The sequence below is a fragment of the Sander vitreus genome, chromosome 7 (genome assembly GCF_031162955.1).
Source record: "Sander vitreus isolate 19-12246 chromosome 7, sanVit1, whole genome shotgun sequence".
NCBI classification, from domain to species: domain Eukaryota; kingdom Metazoa; phylum Chordata; class Actinopteri; order Perciformes; family Percidae; genus Sander; species Sander vitreus.
The window spans coordinates 27835331-27852830 of record NC_135861.1 but is presented as its reverse complement, the minus strand read 5'-3'; the positions used below and the strand labels follow the sequence as shown (position 1 = coordinate 27852830).

At 41.3% G+C, this 17500-nt stretch overlaps 1 protein-coding gene across 1 annotated transcript in view; it reads right to left on the bottom strand.

Annotated features, from left to right (window-relative positions):
* The window catches only part of hipk1a (homeodomain interacting protein kinase 1a), a 22136-nt gene that overhangs the window by 430 nt on the left and 4206 nt on the right, over positions 1 to 17500 (bottom strand). The window contains exons 6-16 of the mRNA XM_078254046.1: positions 16423 to 16604; positions 16152 to 16302; positions 14423 to 14627; positions 13610 to 13728; positions 10494 to 10619; positions 8034 to 8185; positions 4966 to 5109; positions 4115 to 4276; positions 2869 to 3062; positions 2273 to 2275; positions 1816 to 1934 (exon numbers count right to left, since the gene is read on the bottom strand). Of these exons, the coding sequence (XP_078110172.1) occupies positions 1816 to 1934; positions 2273 to 2275; positions 2869 to 3062; positions 4115 to 4276; positions 4966 to 5109; positions 8034 to 8185; positions 10494 to 10619; positions 13610 to 13728; positions 14423 to 14627; positions 16152 to 16302; positions 16423 to 16604 (1557 nt within the window). The remainder of the gene's footprint in view (positions 1 to 1815; positions 1935 to 2272; positions 2276 to 2868; positions 3063 to 4114; positions 4277 to 4965; positions 5110 to 8033; positions 8186 to 10493; positions 10620 to 13609; positions 13729 to 14422; positions 14628 to 16151; positions 16303 to 16422; positions 16605 to 17500) is intronic.

Here is a 17500-nt window from a genome sequence, read left to right as displayed (position 1 = left end):
GATAGGGTCATAAGTACCCACACTTGGGGTATTTGAGTGCAGAGTTAAAAATTAGCACCATCCACCAGCTAAATGCTGGTAAATAAAATATGCAAGAGGCTGGTAGATATGCTTCACTCACCAGCCAAAAAAACAATGGTAATGTATTGAGTGGCTGGTAAATATTGAACATTCACTAGCCATTTCGCTGGTGGACAAAAACATTAATTTTGAACCCTGTTGGCGAGTAGTCGAGTACATGTGTGACGTATTGCCGGTGACTAACACAAAACTGGGTTAAAAATGTACTTTTTTCGTCCACCAGCCAAATGGCTAGTGAATGTTTTCAAAATTGTACCAGCCACTCAATAGATTACCATTTGTTTTTTGGGGTGGTGAGTGAAGCAAATCTACCAGCCACTTGCATTTTATCAGTATTTGGCTGGTGGATGGTGCTAATTTTGAACCCTGGAAGATTATGAGAGCTCAGAATAATTATATTCAAGCTGAATTAAACATCAAGTCAGAAACGTAAAGGCAGGGCTGGTAATGTTGAAACCCTAGCAAGATTTGAAAGTAACGTATCCTCTGGGCTCCGTCTAACCCCTCCCCCTCGGGGCTCCGCCCACACACAGACGTGCACGAGCACCGCTGTGCCGCTGCTTCACAGCAGAGCGGAGAAAGGAGCCACATTTCACTTCATGTCTCATTCACCGGCAAGCAAACAGCTAATATTATCATAATGAATGTTTAAAACTCAGGCTCGTACACGGGAGGGGTAGAGTACGCGCAGCGGGGTGAGGAGACTAGGGCTGCAGCTATCGATTATTTTATCGTTCAAAAAAAAGAAAAAAAGCACACAGAGTTAGACAACAATCACACATATAGTACAAAAGATGAAAACACATCAACAGCATGACAAAAGAAACATGTTTCATGCCATCCTCGGATCCAGATCTTAATTGGCATACTGATGTATAAAAGAGTTCTTGAGCCTGTTGTGTCTAAACAAAGGGACTCTAAATCGCCTGTTAGAAGGCAAAAGTTGGTATTCATAGTTCAAAACATTCATGGAGTCAGAAGAGATGCTGTTAGTGAGCCTGAGCATGCTCTTCTTGTGTGTTGGTCCTATAAGCTTGGAACAGAAATGAAGATAGTTTGTTGGATTTAGCGTGACTATTATCATTAATATCCACTAGCCACGATTATTATTATTATGGCCCAAAATGTCACAGTACGCAGTCATATCACGATATTCAACAAACCGAATGGTTAGTGCTTTAGTGAGGTAACTTCACTTAGTCAAGTAAAATGCATGCTCTCTCTTTCAATTTAATGTCACGACTCAGCCCCAATAAACTAGCAACGCTCCAGGTTAACTGTATGACTAGCAAGTAATGACCAGAGTACTGTAATTACAGCTAGTCTCTGCCCTGCTGTGGCCGTCTCTGTTTGATCAGTAGAAAGCTCCCATGTTGTTAACATCATTATGTTTTACCAGTTTACTCTGTTGTAAAACTGGTTACAGTACACAATTATGGCAGAACCTCCACAGTTGATTACATTATCTAATATATGTACTTCTTCATTGACTGATAAGAATATCACATATTTGACTGTAAAAATAACACAAATGGCAGATGGGTCTAGATAACTCAATAATTGCTTAATTGCTTCATTCATTGCATTATTCTCTCACCTCCTGAATGTGCTTTTTTACTGATTGTACCTGTGATGCTGTAGGACTGATTCAACGTTTTTGTTCTTTATGTGCAAATGAATGGTTATTGGTCATGGTTTCACCTTGTTGAGCAGACATGAGTTACATAGCGTTACCTGACTCAGGTTGAGAGGCTGAGATCTGCTGGATGCAGCCCGTTGATGCCGGTCAGTGTTGGAATCTCCTGGCCGACTCGACTGAGTCGACCCTTTTCCGGAGCCACTTGTAGCTGGATCTACCCGTGCAAAACCAGACACAATACTGTGAGCACTAAGAAGAGAATAAGTTACAGCTGCTTGAAGTGAAAAAGATCAGTTTAACCTGTAAATCTACGAGCGGAGCCGATAAGTAGTGCACCTAAAATGCAAACACATCTAGTTACCTAAAATATAATGTGTATATATATGAAGTAGGGGTGTGAAAATTGATCGTAATGATTTCGACTATCAAAATCAAAAGCAAGATCGGCGATTTCCCCCAGTATTTATTTCTCTCGCCAACCCCGCCTACTTGAGCGCGGCCAAAAAAAACAACATATTACTACATATTACACACAAATGCAGAATGCACTACCTACTGTTTTTTTCTGAATCAGTACGACATCCGGGTATTTTTGGCATACTGCAGATTTTGTTTTTGTTCAAACTGCATACTACATGCTACATTTTGGCCAAATCAGCACGCAATACTAGTATAGTATGCGGTTTCTAAAACGGCCACTGTGTAGCTTACCGGCTGGTAGCATGCAGCTAAAGACACAGGGTAACCTTAGCTTACTGGCTAGTAGCATGCAGCTAAAGACACATGGTAACATTAGCTTACCAGTAGGTAACAGAACAGTTACATCCTCCTGCTGCCCTGAAATCACCGTGTGGCAAATTTGCCTTCCCCGTGAGGGATTTATGGAAACAAACAACGAACAGTAAAGCATGTGGGCTACGATGGGACTTCATGGACATTCATGTGTGTCTCGGCAAACTAATAGTGCATTTCATTGCGGTTCGATAATTTTTAAAAACTCAAACTGTTGTTGTAAAGTACCCTTCTGCCATCTAGTGGCTCTTATTGTGGCACTGCTGAAAAGAAAATGTTTAAATAAAAAATAAAATCGAATCGTGACACCCCTAATATGAAGACTAGATTAAAATGATGTTTGAAGACTAGAGGACCTGGAGCTGCGGGAGTTTTGTGGGTTGTGCTGTCCCCCGGCTGGCTCTTCACAGAGGGCGTGATGACGGCCAAAGACTTGGCAGGCTGCGAGGTGGTCTTGGTGCTCAGGGGGCTGCTGGTGGACGAGTCAGAGTCATGGGAGTCGTGCACAGTCACACAGCTGATCACATTGGTCCTCTGGCTTGTTCCAGAGCTGCAGGAGAGGAAAGTAAGATAACCATTTAACCATTTAAAATAAAACCTCTGAAAATTTCACTTAAAGTGCTCATATTATGTTCATTTTTAGGTTCATAATTGTATTTAGAGGTTATATCAGAATAGGTTTACGTAGTTTAATTTTCAAAAAACACCATATTTTTGTCGTAAGCTCCTCTTTTCACCCTGTGTGTTGAGCTCTCTGTTTTAGCTACAGAGTGAGACATCTTACTTTTGTTCCCTCTTTGTTGGGAGTCGCACATGCTCAGTAACTAGGTAAGCACTGCTATCTAGTCAGTTGCAGAGTATGAGGGCGTGCCATGCTGGCAGCTAGGCGAGCATTATAGCGTGTGTTAAAAAGTGACGCACGTTTGTCACAGAAGTAAAGGCTGGACTACAATAGAGCTGTTTGGAGCAGTTTGTGAACAGTGTTTTCTGTTGGAGATGGTAAGTCCCTTTGGGGTGGACTTTGGGCTTTTTCATTTAGTAAACCTATTACATGCACAAAAAAGATATATAACACAATAAAGGAAATGAAAAAAGCCAAAAAGCATAATATGAGCACTTTAAAAGTAGGGCTGGGTATCGTTCCAAATTCTTCGATACCAGTACCATACCGAAACCAACACCATGACTTTGATACCGGTCCCTAAACAATACGTTTTTCGATACCAATTTTATAAAATCCATTTTAACAAAAAGAAATACAATACACATACAAACAATACACATTACGGCACAAATCCTTTATTTATTTTCAGCTCTACTACTACATTAGCCTCGCCTCGCCTGTGCGTGTCTCTACGACGTGTAATGCTAGACAGCTAATCACAAACATTAATAAATCTTGGTAGAAGCATGCTGCATGCTTATTGGCTCACTGATGCTGATGAGATTTACTCCTTAGGTATTTGAAACTTGGTATTTCATGACGAGGCATTTTTCGATACTAACGTGGCCATTCTGTCGGTGCCTAAAAAGTCGAATTCGGTACCCAGCCCTACTCCAAAGTGTGAAAATTCAAATGCTGCAGACAGGAAATTAGCTCACAAGGCAAGGGGGAACTTCCTGTCATCCTCATCGTCGGAGTCGCTGTGGATGGTGATGATGCTGACAGCTGGACTGGGTGTGTCTGAGATGACGATGGGCTGAGACTGGTCGCCAGCCAAAGCAGAAGCGTTGTGGAGCACAGTGGTGGCCGACGACACAGGCCTGCAGGGGGAGAAGATCCTCCATCACTGGCTTATCGCAAATACTTCATCTATTTCAATATTTTAGACAGCAGAGTTGTTGCTTTTCATTTCCAGCTTTTACGTTAAAATTTAATTTTTTTGTAATAATCAATCATAATCATTTCTACATCCTTATAAAATAAAGTACACTACAGCACATAAAAGGATCACATAGTGCATATATTTGGCAGATGCTATTCCAAAGTTAACATTCAATGTGGGTGTTCAGTGTGGTGTAGAGCTAAAACAATGAGTGGATTTATACAACAGTTAACGGAAAAACATGAAATTTACAACAAGTTTGATAATCGATTTATTATTTATATTAAGTTTGTTTTCAAGCAAAAATCATAAACCTTTGCTAAATTCAGTTTCTCAATTCTGAGGATTAGCAGCTCGTATGATAGAAAACTCAATATTTTGGGTTTTGGACTTCTGGTTGGACAAACAGCATAAGGATAAGGCTGGTGGTTTTATCTATTTTTGTTATTGTCAAAAAACCATGAGAAGACTAAAACCGAAATTTGTTAGTCCATCTCTCAATACTTTCCAACTTCCCTACACTGTCTGTGGCTCTCAGCCCTGAGCATATACTTCCTACTGAAGACTTTAAAAACAGGTTATGATGAATACATGTTACGCAGATGATATAAATGTATGACAGGATACCTGGCTCTGCTTTCTGCATGTCGAGCCTTGGACCTCTTGCCCTGTTGGGATCTTGCCCCTGAGTTGTGGCTTTGGGAGACAGCATGACGGCCAGCACCCGAGTCCTGCTGGCTGACGCCATCGTATTGGCTTCCATGACGACCCCTTTGAAAAAGAAGAACTCATTTAACTTATTTTAGACTGCATCATGTCTATATGACTGACTAACCACATTTGCTAAACTGTCCATTAGCGATTGGGGGGGGGGGGGGGGGATTGATTCACGTATGTATCGTGATTTTTTTTCGCGAACATTTTTAAAACCTTTTTACCAATGATTCACCTAAATATTTTCTGTTTATACGGTACCGCCGACGGCGACTACATCATATCAGTTTCCAGCAAGACAGAGCAAAAGCAGAAAATGCAGAAAATTCATGTTATGTTCTTCTTTACAAATTAAATATATGTCAGACTGACTCACATGTGATGTGCATTCTTTAAAAAAACAAATAAAAAAAAAAATTTGTTTTTAGAAATGTCTCACAATATATATATTGTCTCTAGAAGTGTATTATTAGGGGTCCAAGCCCGAGTCTGCAAGAACCGGCAGTAGCAAGAGCTACGCCGTCTGCACAGCAGGGCTGTGGAACCCTATTGATTTTCTACTGATTCATCATCATCATCATCATCATTATTCTTCTCTGCCTAAAACTCAGACTACAGCCTAAACCGTACATGGTGGGGGGTTGCCGTTTTCAGGAATGGTCTGAAATTCCGCAAGGACCTCAGGCGCAAAAATTGACCCACTTCCACCAGTAGGTGGCGCTATAGCAGAAAAAAACGTGTTTGGCTCTATAACTCCCACACCGTACACCGGACATTTAAAAACCATATATCCACGCGTTCCCTGGATCCAACTGAATCACGTGATATAGGCCACGCCCATTTCCGCCTAGACTTTTATGCGTGAAAAATCTCGATTTATCTAAAACCTACTTTTTTGATCTCCTCCTAGACCGTGCGACCGATCTTCATGAAACTTGGACAGTAGCATCTCCAGACCGAGCTGACAAAAAGTTAATAAAAAGAATTTTGATAGGATAAAAATTGCGCATATTACGCACAAACAAATTTGTGTAGCTAACTATGAAAACACCAACTTTGCATATCTCAGCCAAAATAAATGCTATCGACACCAAACTTTAGATTCTTGTTTGCCGTGACCCTCTGGAGGTCCCCCACGCGTTTTACAAAAATGTATCACTAGGGGGAGCTACAAGTACAAAAAGTTTATATCTCATGAACGGCTCATCCGATTTTTACAAAATTTGATGGGTACCATCTAGGGACACTCTTGAGGCCATCTCTAGAGTGGGGTACTGAGGGGTCAAAGTGGGCGTGGCCTATGAGACCCAAGTCTAGATTCACCACTTACACTAATGTGAACAACTTTAAATTTACAGGGTAGATGGACAATGGATCATGGACCACACCTATCAATAATTACACATGTGGACCACTAGGTGGCGCTATAATGTTTTTTTGCCTTTAACTCCCACATTACACATCGCACATTAGAAATCCGTACATCTACGTGTTCCTTGAATCAAGCTGAATCACATGATATAGGCCACGCCCATTTCTGCTTAAAATCTTTTTTGCAATATCGCACAATGCGCAAAACCAACTTTTTCGAACTTGTCCTAGGCCGTGCAACGGATCAGCATGAAACCTGGTACGTAGCATCTCCAGATGGACCTGACCAAAAGTTACTCAAGGAATTTTGCTACGTTAAAGTATGCGCATTTGACGAGCAAACAAATTTTCATAGCTAGCTACCACACACGTATCATATCATATCTCAGCCAAATTAAATGTTATCAGCAAAGAACTTGAGATCATTGTTCAACATCCCACTACGATGCTCTGTACCAAATCTGGTGAAGATCGGCCTATAGGGGGCGCTATAAGCAACGTTTATTTGTTTTGGCCAATAACGCAGTGCATTTAAATAGGAAAATTGCAATTGCAATATCTCTGCCACAGTAAATGCAATCAACACGAAACTTATGGTGCTTGTTCGGCATGGCGCTCTGAGGCTCTGTACCAAATTTGGGCCAGTAGGAGGCACTATAATCAACGTAGACGAGTTTTGGCCCTTTTACTCAATGTTAATGGGATGCAATGGAAATGTACCACAGACCTTGCAGCTCACACTTCTCAATATTTACTGATGTTTGCCTCCTACCGTTTGGTTTTGGTTTTTACTTTTGCGTGCTCCTTTGGTTTTTTACAATAAACAAACTTCTTTACCGACCTGACAAAGTTTCTACAACCTTCACAGTGGTCAAATGCAACTCTTTTCTCTCACTTTTTCAATCCAAAATCAACAACATTCATAGGCGCCGATACCGTGCAATTAAACATTGCAGTTGGTGCTAAGTGGAGCGTCTGTCATAGTGTGACTGGTTATGTTGGTGGCATTGATTCTTAATTTCCCACGAAGCACCCACGGAGGAAAACATAAATCGGCGCCTATGACGCCATTTGCAACAACTTGACCACCTCCCCTGCTCCTTCAACCACCACACCTGCCTCCCCCCTCCACCCTCTCGGTCATTTCTCTCTGCTGTCCACTGCTGTCAGGGGGATTAAGAAGTTTGTTTATTGTAGAGAATTGTTAAAGGTAGTCTGTATATGCGTGGAGGTGAACTGTTGACCGCTACATTTGCAACAGCGATGTACCGCAGACGTCGCGGCTCACGCCTCTCCATATTTACCGACATTTGCCTCCCCGCCGCCCGGCTTCATGTTCCGCTTTCGCGCGCTCCCCGGGGCGTCGGGGGCGACTGGCGTGGGTGGCTTGGGCCCCGTCATAACTGCTTGCAGCTCTAGTTCAACTTTTGTTTTTGTTAAAGAAGGAAAAGAAAATTGCAGTACTCGGCACTCATATATTGTGAAAGAATCAATCGGGACAAAAAGCATATCATCCCAACCCTACCGTCTATTACGTTTTAATATTAGAATGACCTGAAGCTGTGCTTTTAAAACGCAGCCTGACGACACAGAGGCCCGACTAAACTCACCTCCAGCCAGAAGCTTGTTGACTGTCAGAGACCGGGGCTCCCATGGGTGAGTCGGGCACCATGGCCTGCCCAGGGTTGTGGATGGCCATGCCTGGCATCTGTTGCCATGTGGAAGGGATGAGGATCTGCTGTGTGCCTGCCGGCCAGCCCTGCTGTATGTTCACATTAAACCCATGTTCAAATATTGCACTATTCAAAAACCTAAAACGTCAGCAGTGACACATTAAGAAGAGAACAAAGTGCAGTGTGTGTCGACCAAAACAGAGTAGGAGTCAGAGTTATTTTCTTAGAGAATTCCAGTGAAATAAAGGTTTTTTTCAACAAACACCAAGGTTTCCATCTCTGTGGCAAACCAAGACCCTGACACACTGACAGCTGAACAAAACTCCAAACTCTGCATCTGGTTTCCAGACTTACTCCTGTGCAGAGAGAGCTGCATTTGTTACTGTTGAGAAGGAAATGTGCTAAAAGAGACTTAAGAAGCAGAAAATAACCAAGCGTAAAGAAAGACAGAAAAAACAACAACAGTTGACTCAGGTTCTGATGCCGAGCATGCAAGCTGTACAGTCCTGCGCTGTGAAACAGAGAAAGATCAGAAACAAGACAGCCACCCTGAAAGTGAAAGGAATGTGTTATTCTGAGACAGAGAGAAGGAAATGAAAGTGTCTCCTGACATTTGTTATACAGCTTTTATTAAGTAAGGGTTAATGCCCGACGAGGTGTCCATTGTCAGGTATTAATGGACGACGGCGAGGCGTGAACCGTCCGACGCGCAGCGGAGGTTCAGTCTCCGCCGAAGTCCATTAATACCTGACAATGGACACCTCGAAGGGCATTAACCTGCTTATATCATGGTCACTTGCCAAATAACATATTTTTAAAACATTAGTTCATATTTTAATTAGTTTTACAATCGAAATCTAAAGTTTATCCAAACAATAACTCCGTTTCCCTGGTTACGCCTGATGGTTTGACTAATACCTGGAACAATCATTCCCATCCATCAGGTTCTTATGCAATGCAAACGTTGTAGACTCCCCCAGGAATTAGGAAGGACCTTAGATACAACTTGCCTCCCTTAGCAACCAGAGATATTTATATAGTCCGCTCAGCTGATAGAACCCTTCAGTTTAGCTACGAGCCAGAAAGCTAACGCTATGCTAGCAAGATCCAAAGTCAATAACATTGTGTACAGTTTGCAATCAGTAAAAATAATTTGACAGTATGTTGAACAACAAGACAAGCTAGCTATCCAGCCATGTCATTGTCCCCAAAACAATATAACGACTTTTACAAAGAATTTGATCCGCGATGTGTTACTGTCGGCTGCAGCGGCGCAGCGGGATGTGAGATAACGTTATTCGCTGTGAAACAAAGTCAGTCCAGAAGGGGCAGTATAACTTACTTCTTGCAGCCTGTGTGTTTTAGCGCCATCCTGTGGTGTTCAGAGGACGAGTTGGAAATAATAAATCCACATTTCCTTTTTGATTTAATGTAGCACATTCATTTAGAACAGTAAACAAACAGTTTCACCGGAACTCCTTTAGTAGGTGTCCTACATCACTTTTTAATGGACACCCTGCAGCCAATCAGAATCGAGTATTCACCCAGACCATGGTATAAACAAAATTAAATATTGCCAGAAGCTTTGAGATTTAAAAAAAAAAGCAAAACGCAGCAGTGTGCATTGCTGTCTGCCAGTGTGTCTTCTTTAATCTACTACTAGGAGACGCCAAAGTTGTACACATACTTTAGTGGTTTAAATATGAATATCTCAGATTAGATTTAGAGCTGCAAAGATTAATCGCCAACTATTTTGGCAATCGAATAATCGTTTTGACTGAAAAATTCTGATTCCAGCTTCTTTAATGTGAATAGTTTCTAGTTTCTTCACTCCTATACAGACCTATATGGACAAAACAAGACATTTAAGGACGTTTTTTTTACTGGGCTTTGGTTAACACTGATCCACATTGTTTCACCATTTTCTGACATTTTATAGACTAAACAACTAATCAATTAATCCAAAAAATAATTAACAGATTAATTGACCTTGAAAATAATCGTCAGTTGCAGCCCTAGATTATTTAACTTTATGTTGTTTTCTCTAGGGTGTCTACAGTGTGTCAGTTAGTAACTTGCAAGGAAACTTTTAAAGGAATAGTTTGGACATTTTGGGAAATAAGCTTATTTGCTTTCTGGCAGAGAGGATCGATACTGAATCTGACGAAAATCATGCGTATGCATATTTCTGTCTTTGCGCGTACACAGTTAGGTTTTAGTCGTGAATCTACACAGAGTTTTATGCGTCTTGTCCGTAAAGCTAACAGCAAATGCACAAATCAGACTGGTGAGCTGCACATGCATCCCACCTTCTGCTGCACACCGCTGACAGACATGTGCTAGGAGGGAGGAAGAAGAAAGAAGAGATTTAAACCAGTTGTGATGATGGTGTTTTACCAGCAAGGAGGCATTCTGATCTGGTAAGCCGACGAGGCCCGCTCCCCTGCAGCCGAGTGGCAGCCGGAGCGAGCCTAAAGGTGGCATTCCCACCACGAAGCCGTACAGTAGGGTGGCGAGGGAGGCCTGGGAGGAGGTATATTTGTATTTATTTGTATTTATTATAAGGATCCCCATTAGATGATGCCTAGACGACCGGCTAGTCTTCCTGGGGTCCAAAACAACATTTAATCAGACAATATTCAAACATTTCATGACATACAGTACAGGCCAAAAGTTTGGACACACCTTCTCATTCAATGCGTTTTCTTTATTTTCATGACTATTTACGTTGTAGATTCTCACTGAAGGCATCAAAACTATGAATGAACACATATGGAATTATGTACTTAAAAAAGTGTGAAATAACTCTTAACTCTTAAATAGGTCTTATATTTTAGATTCCTCAAAGTAGCCACCCTTTGCTTTTTTGATAGCACTGCAAACCCTTGGTGTTCTCTCAATGAGCTTCATGAGGTAGTCACCTGAAATGGTTTTCACTTCACAGGTGTGCCTGTGTGTCAGGGTTAATTAGTGGAATTCTTTGCCTTATTAATGGGGTTGGGACCATCAGTTGTGTTGTGCAGAAGTCAGGTTGATACACAGCCGACAGCCCTACTGGACAACTGTTAGAATTCATATTATGGCAAGAACCAATCAGCTAAGTAAAGAGAAACAAGTGGCCATCATTACTTTAAGAAATGAAGGTCAGTCAGTCCGGAAAATTGCGAAAACTTTGTCCCCAAGTGCAGTCGCAAAAACCATCAAGCGCTACAACGAAACTGGCTCACATGAGGACCGCCCCAGGAAAGGAAGACCAAGAGTCAACTCTGTTGCTGAGGATAAGTTCATCCGAGTCACCAGCCTCAGAAATCACAAGTTAACAGCAGCTCAGATTAGAGACCAGATGAATGCCACACAGAGTTCTAGCAGCAGACACATCTCTAGAAAAACTGTTAAGAGGAGACTGCGCGAATCAGGCCTTCATGGTCAAATAGCTGCTAGGAAACAACTGCTAAGGAGAGGCAACAAGCAGAAGAGATTTGTTTGGGCCAAGAAACACAAGGAATGGACATTAGTGAAAGTAGTGTAGTGAAATCTGTGCTTTGGTCTGATGAGTCCAAATTTGAGATCTTTGGTTCCAACCGCTGTGTCTTTGTGCGACGCAGAAACGGTGAACGGATGGATTCTACATGCCTGGTTCCCACCGTGAAGCATGGAGGAGGAGGTGTGATGGTGTGGGGGTGCTTTGCTGGTGACACTGTTGGGGATTTATTCAAAATTGAAGGCATACTGAACCAGCATGGCTACCACAGCATCCTGCAGTGACATGCCATTCCATCCGTTGGACCACCATTTATTTTTCAACAGGACAATAACCCCAAACACACCTCCAGGCTGTGTAAGGGCTATCTGACCAAGAAGGAGAGTGATGGAGTGCTGCTCCAGATGACCTGGCCTCCACAGTCACCGGACCTGAACCCAATCGGGATGGTTTGGGGTGAGCTGGACCGCAGAGTGAAGGCAAAAGGGCCAACAAGTGCTAAGCATCTCTGGGAACTCCTTCAAGACTGTTGGAAAACCATTTCAGTTGACTACCTCTTGAAGCTCATCAAGAGAATGCCAAGAGTGTGCAAAGCAGTAATCGGAGCAAAGGGTGGCTACTTTGAAGAAACTAGAATATAAGACATGTTTTCAGTTATTTCACACTTTTTTGTTAAGTACATAATTCCACGTGTTCATTCATAGTTTTGATGCCTTCAGTGAGAATCTACAATGTAAATAGTCATGAAAATAAAGGAAACGCATTGAATGAGGTGTGTCCAAACTTTTGGCCTGTACTGTATACAGAAAAGAAAAGAAATAAAAGAAAAGAAATACACAATATCTGCTTACAGAACTAAATAACAAAAAAAAACTCAAAAAAAAATAAATAATTAAATAAAAACAATAACAAACCAAGCAAATAGAGAAATATCTTGACAACAAAGTTATATATTACAGTATATTACGTGGCTAACATTAAGGTAGCTCACATAGACAAAGAAGAAAATCTAATATTTATAACCACACAATAAGAAGTTCAGAAACAATTCTGACCCCGTTTTGGTTTGGAATCTGCGGAGTTGTGTTGCAGTTTTAACGGCAACAAACGGAGACCTTTGGCAACACCGACAGTGACACCAATGTTTCGCCGCCTGATTGGGTCTTATCGGTCATGACGTCTCGTTCTCCGAGACTAAGCTACTACTGTTACCATGGCAACCAACAGCAACAGGCGGTATGTAAATGTAGCCTAAGACATATTTGGAACAGACCTGCTCCATATTCTACTAAATTCTAAAGAACAAGAGAGTCATTGCTATGGATCAAGAGTAGGGATGTAACGATACACTCAGCTCACGATTCAATACAGTTCACGATTTTAAGTTCACGATACGATTGTTTTAACAGAATTACATCACTGATAAAATATTCCTTTATTTATGCAAAACAGCAGATGTGTCCTCTTATCAAAAGTGAAAATGAAATTGTATTTTACCTTGAATAACAAAAACTGTGGTAGCTGGTCAAGGGCAGAGCTATCGAGCTAACTTCATAAACAGCAAAGTAGTAGTTCCCAACCTAGGAGTCGGGCCCCCTTCAAAGGGGTCGGGACATGATTCATGAGGTAAGTAGTAAGAAGAAGAAAAAAACCACATATTTGCTTTCATACTTTTCTCTAATTTATAGTGAAGTCATTTTCTGAACATACCAGACTGTTCTAGCTGTTCTATTATTTGCCTTTAACCACTTAGTCATTGTATCCACATTATCGATGATTATTTATCCAAACTCTCATTGTGAAAATATTTTGTGAAAGCACCAATAGTCAACCCTACAATATCAGCGCAATATCCACGTCGATGTATTTGGTCAAAATATCATTATATTTGTTATATTTTTTCCATACCACCTAGCTGTACATTCCACCACCGCTGTAGTGGATTGTATAAGTGAGTGAGGATTCGATATTGGAATTAGAGTCAATAAAAGCCCATCAAAGTGGAGCGTAGCAGTGATGCAGTGGGTCCTACCTGTGCCAGCACGCCGGGTTGGATGTGAAGAGACTGGGACGACTGGTTCTGAGGGACTAAGGGTACAGAGTTGTCCATCCTCACTGGATAACCAGAGGGCTTATTGGAGGTTTGAAGACCTGGAAGGAAAAGATGGAGGCAGGTGATATTATGTCAATACATTTTTTTTTTTAAAAGATACTAAATGTAGAATATAAGAAATGTAGGGATTATGAAGGTAGCTGCACAAAGGCAAATTATCAATAAAAAGTGTTGTCCCTTTGTTGCTGGTTGGTCAAATTATTTTAATTTCTACATTTTTCAAGGTAATTGTAAGATGAGATTGAAGCAACGTGACACTACTCTGTTCCTCTTATTTTCCATCACTCAGAGGGAGCTTATCAGACTCGCTCTGCTGACTGGCTTTTTACTTCATGTTCCACGAGCCTGGTCTGAACTTGGAAAAACTGCTTTTAACTTTAGTTAATGACAAAAACAAATGACAGCACTTCCTTAAAATTCAACTCACTTGTGCCTTTTAGACAATTTAGAAATCTGGTTTAAACATGCAGACTTCTACTTGTAACTGCTTTACACAATTGTACTTTCATTTGCGACCTTATTACACTAATTTATTTATAAAATAATTTTTCCCAATTCAGAAAGTTTTAGTATCGTATTTTTACTTATGATGGTGTGGCTTCTTTTCGGTGTTGCTGTTTTGTTTTGGTCTTTTCGTAATTTGTCTCGATGTCGTTGTTAATGAGGGCCGCCCCTCGATGATTTCCAGAGTGTGAATAAAAGGTTGAATGAACTAACATCTTGCTTACTCACCCTGGATGGTGGGGGGGCAAACTATGAGTGTTTGCTGGAAGGGCTCAGTCTGGGCGCAGAGCTGGGTGGTTCTGGTCTGCAGGGGCACGCCCTGCTGGGTCAGGCCCGGGATGTTTATGGTGGCCTGCTGGTAGAGGCCAGGCTGGTAGTTGAGCAACGGGACGTTACTGCTGAGGGACAGGGACTGGCCGCCTGTATTCAACGCCTGAAAAGATGAGCGGAGTTCAGCAACAAAGTCCAGGGAGCCTCAACACATTAAACAACGTTCTACATCCACCTGCACGGAACAGTCTTCCCCTGGTTATGAAAAATGCAGATTCAGGCGATGGTTTTAAGAACCAGTTAAAAACTCATTTGTTTTGTATGCACTTTTTCCAGTAATGTGTGTTGTACCTCCTGGATGGTTTTTATTGTTTTATTGAGTTTATAACTTCTGTTTGCCTTTTATTTACTAGTTTTTATTACATTGTCAGCTTTTAGTCTGACCGTTTCCTCCGGTCTTTTATTAATGTTTATTAATGTTGTACAGCACCTTGTAACCATGGTTTTGAAAGGTTGTTTATAAATAAAGTTTACTTACTTACTTAAAGGCATGTAGAGGCTCATTTACATACACCACCTTAGTTTCACCACCTTACACTGAAGCAACAGACAAAAGTCTCATTTTGTGTGTTCCTGTTAATGGTGATACTTTTTGTTACATTGTGTCATGTTTCTTTTTGACTATTTCCACACAAAATTTGTTGTTATACATAGTTAATACGTTCATTCTTACAAGCAAATGCAGTTAGAACGCGAGTGAGGCGATTAGTCAAGATCTTCCTAAATACAAAAAAAACATGTTCAATGAAACAAGGTTACACCCCGTTACCTAATAACCTCAGTGTACAAAGATGAATAAATAAAGATATAGTATGGAGACAGATGACTGACAGGCGGTCAAATTAAGAATCGCAGTACCATTGCAATGCACTTAGGAATTGGTTTTAATCGGTGCACTTAGATTTACTTAAGATTTAACAGATCTTATTGAATCCTCTGGAACTTTCAAACGCAGCCACAAGCCAGCTCAGTGGGGCAGTACTAGAGAAACAAGAGGCATTAATGTTAGAACTTCTAAACATGGGAATGCACGTCTTTGAGAACTCACACTCTCTAGCAAACTGATAATTCACATTATACGCGTAGAAATGAGGTTCAAGCACAATGCTGTGCATACACACAGTTGCTAAATGAGGCCTCATCACTTTACAAAGCTACTGTTATGAACTGCAACAAGTGAAAACTGGATCAACAAAAATCATTTTAGGGCTGTCAATGGATTCAAAATTTTAATCGCAATTAATCGCATGAGCGTCCTAGTTAACTCGCGATTAATCGCACATTTTTTTAACTGCTTTAAAAAAAATGTCCATGTTGTTAATGCTCAAACGGTATTTGAGACTCGACTACTCCGCTGGTAAACTTAGTTGACATTGTCAGAACATGCAAATGACTTTAGTCTTGTGGAGAGAACCATCTGGAAGGGGCTTGGAAACTCAACTTGCCATTCTTTATCCATTTCTGCTCAAGGAGCTTTGTTTCAGCTAGCCATCCACTCCTGTTCGTGGATGTATTATATCCGTAAGACCCGCTCGCCCGCTCGTTATTAACGCATTCATTTTGACATCCCTAACAATTTTGTGAAGAACACAATGACCCTGAGGCAGATCCGAGATAATGTTCTCACCTGATTGTGCTGGTTGAGTTGGCTACTGAAGGTGACAGTGAGGTTGGTGGCTGCACTCGGGGTATTGTTGCTGGCAAACAGATTTTTGCCATTCTCAAAGGCGCTGCATCTGCGTTTGCATATGTCCATATTTTGGAAGCAGGACTTCACACTGTTAAATAAAAAATAAATATAAAAAGGTCAAATAGGAACAAAGATGGAACCCTGAAATCTAAGTGGCGATGCCGATTTACAGCCAACACAATCATCCCTGTCACAGTCCTACACTTACTGAGAGCTGTGAGGGAAGTGCAGCAGGTGTGTCATGGTAACAAAGGGGTGGTTCAGCGTCTTCATGGGCGTGATCCGTTTGTCTGCGTCTAGCGTCAGCATCTTCTTCAGCAGGTCTATGAACTCGCGCCTGTCAGCCTTCTCTGCCAAGATGTCCGTCCCCTCCAGGTTGGTCATGTTCACCTGCAGGGACAGGAAGTCTGGGTTTGTCAAACCGCATCCTGTTACACCCAACGACATTGCATCAATACTCTGTTAGTAGTGAATGTGCAGACTGAGGGATAGGGCTGCTCGATGAATATCATAATCACAATTATTTTGGTCAATATTGAAATCACGATTATTTAACACGATAACTCATAGACTTTTGGAAAGATGTTGCATTTATTGAACTTAAAGTGCTCATATTATGCTTTTTGGCTTTTCCCCTTTCCTTTATTGTGTTATATATCTTTTTTGTGCACGTTATAGGTTTACAAAGTGAAAAAGCCCAAAGACCACCCCAAAGGGACTTACCATCTCCAACAGAAAACCCTGTTGACAAACTGCTCCAAACAGCTCTATTGTAGTACGTGAACGTCACTTTGTAACACACGTTATAATGCTCGCCTAGCTGCTAGCGTGGCACGCCCTCATACTCTGCTTCTGACTGGCTAGTAGTCCTTACCTAGCTACTGCACATGTGCGACTCCCAACAAAGATGGAACAGAAGTGAGATGCCTCACTCTGTAGCTAAAACAGAGAGCTCAACACACAGGGTGAAAAGAGGAGCTGCAGCAATGTGCAGTACAACAAAACTATGGTGTTTTCTGAAAATGAAACCATGTCAACCTATTCTAGTACAACCTCTAAATACAATTATGAACCTGAAAATGAGCATAATATGGGCACTTTAAAAAAAAAAAAAACACCTTGAACTGTGAAATTTCACCTAATACTTTTCCCGTTGAACTCCCCTTCAGAACACAAGACAAAATAAGAGTTTACTTGCAAAATGTAAATAATCATTTTTCTCAGTTACATTGTTTTTTGGGATCATTAGGAGCCGAACACAAAATCAAAATTTGATTAATTGCACA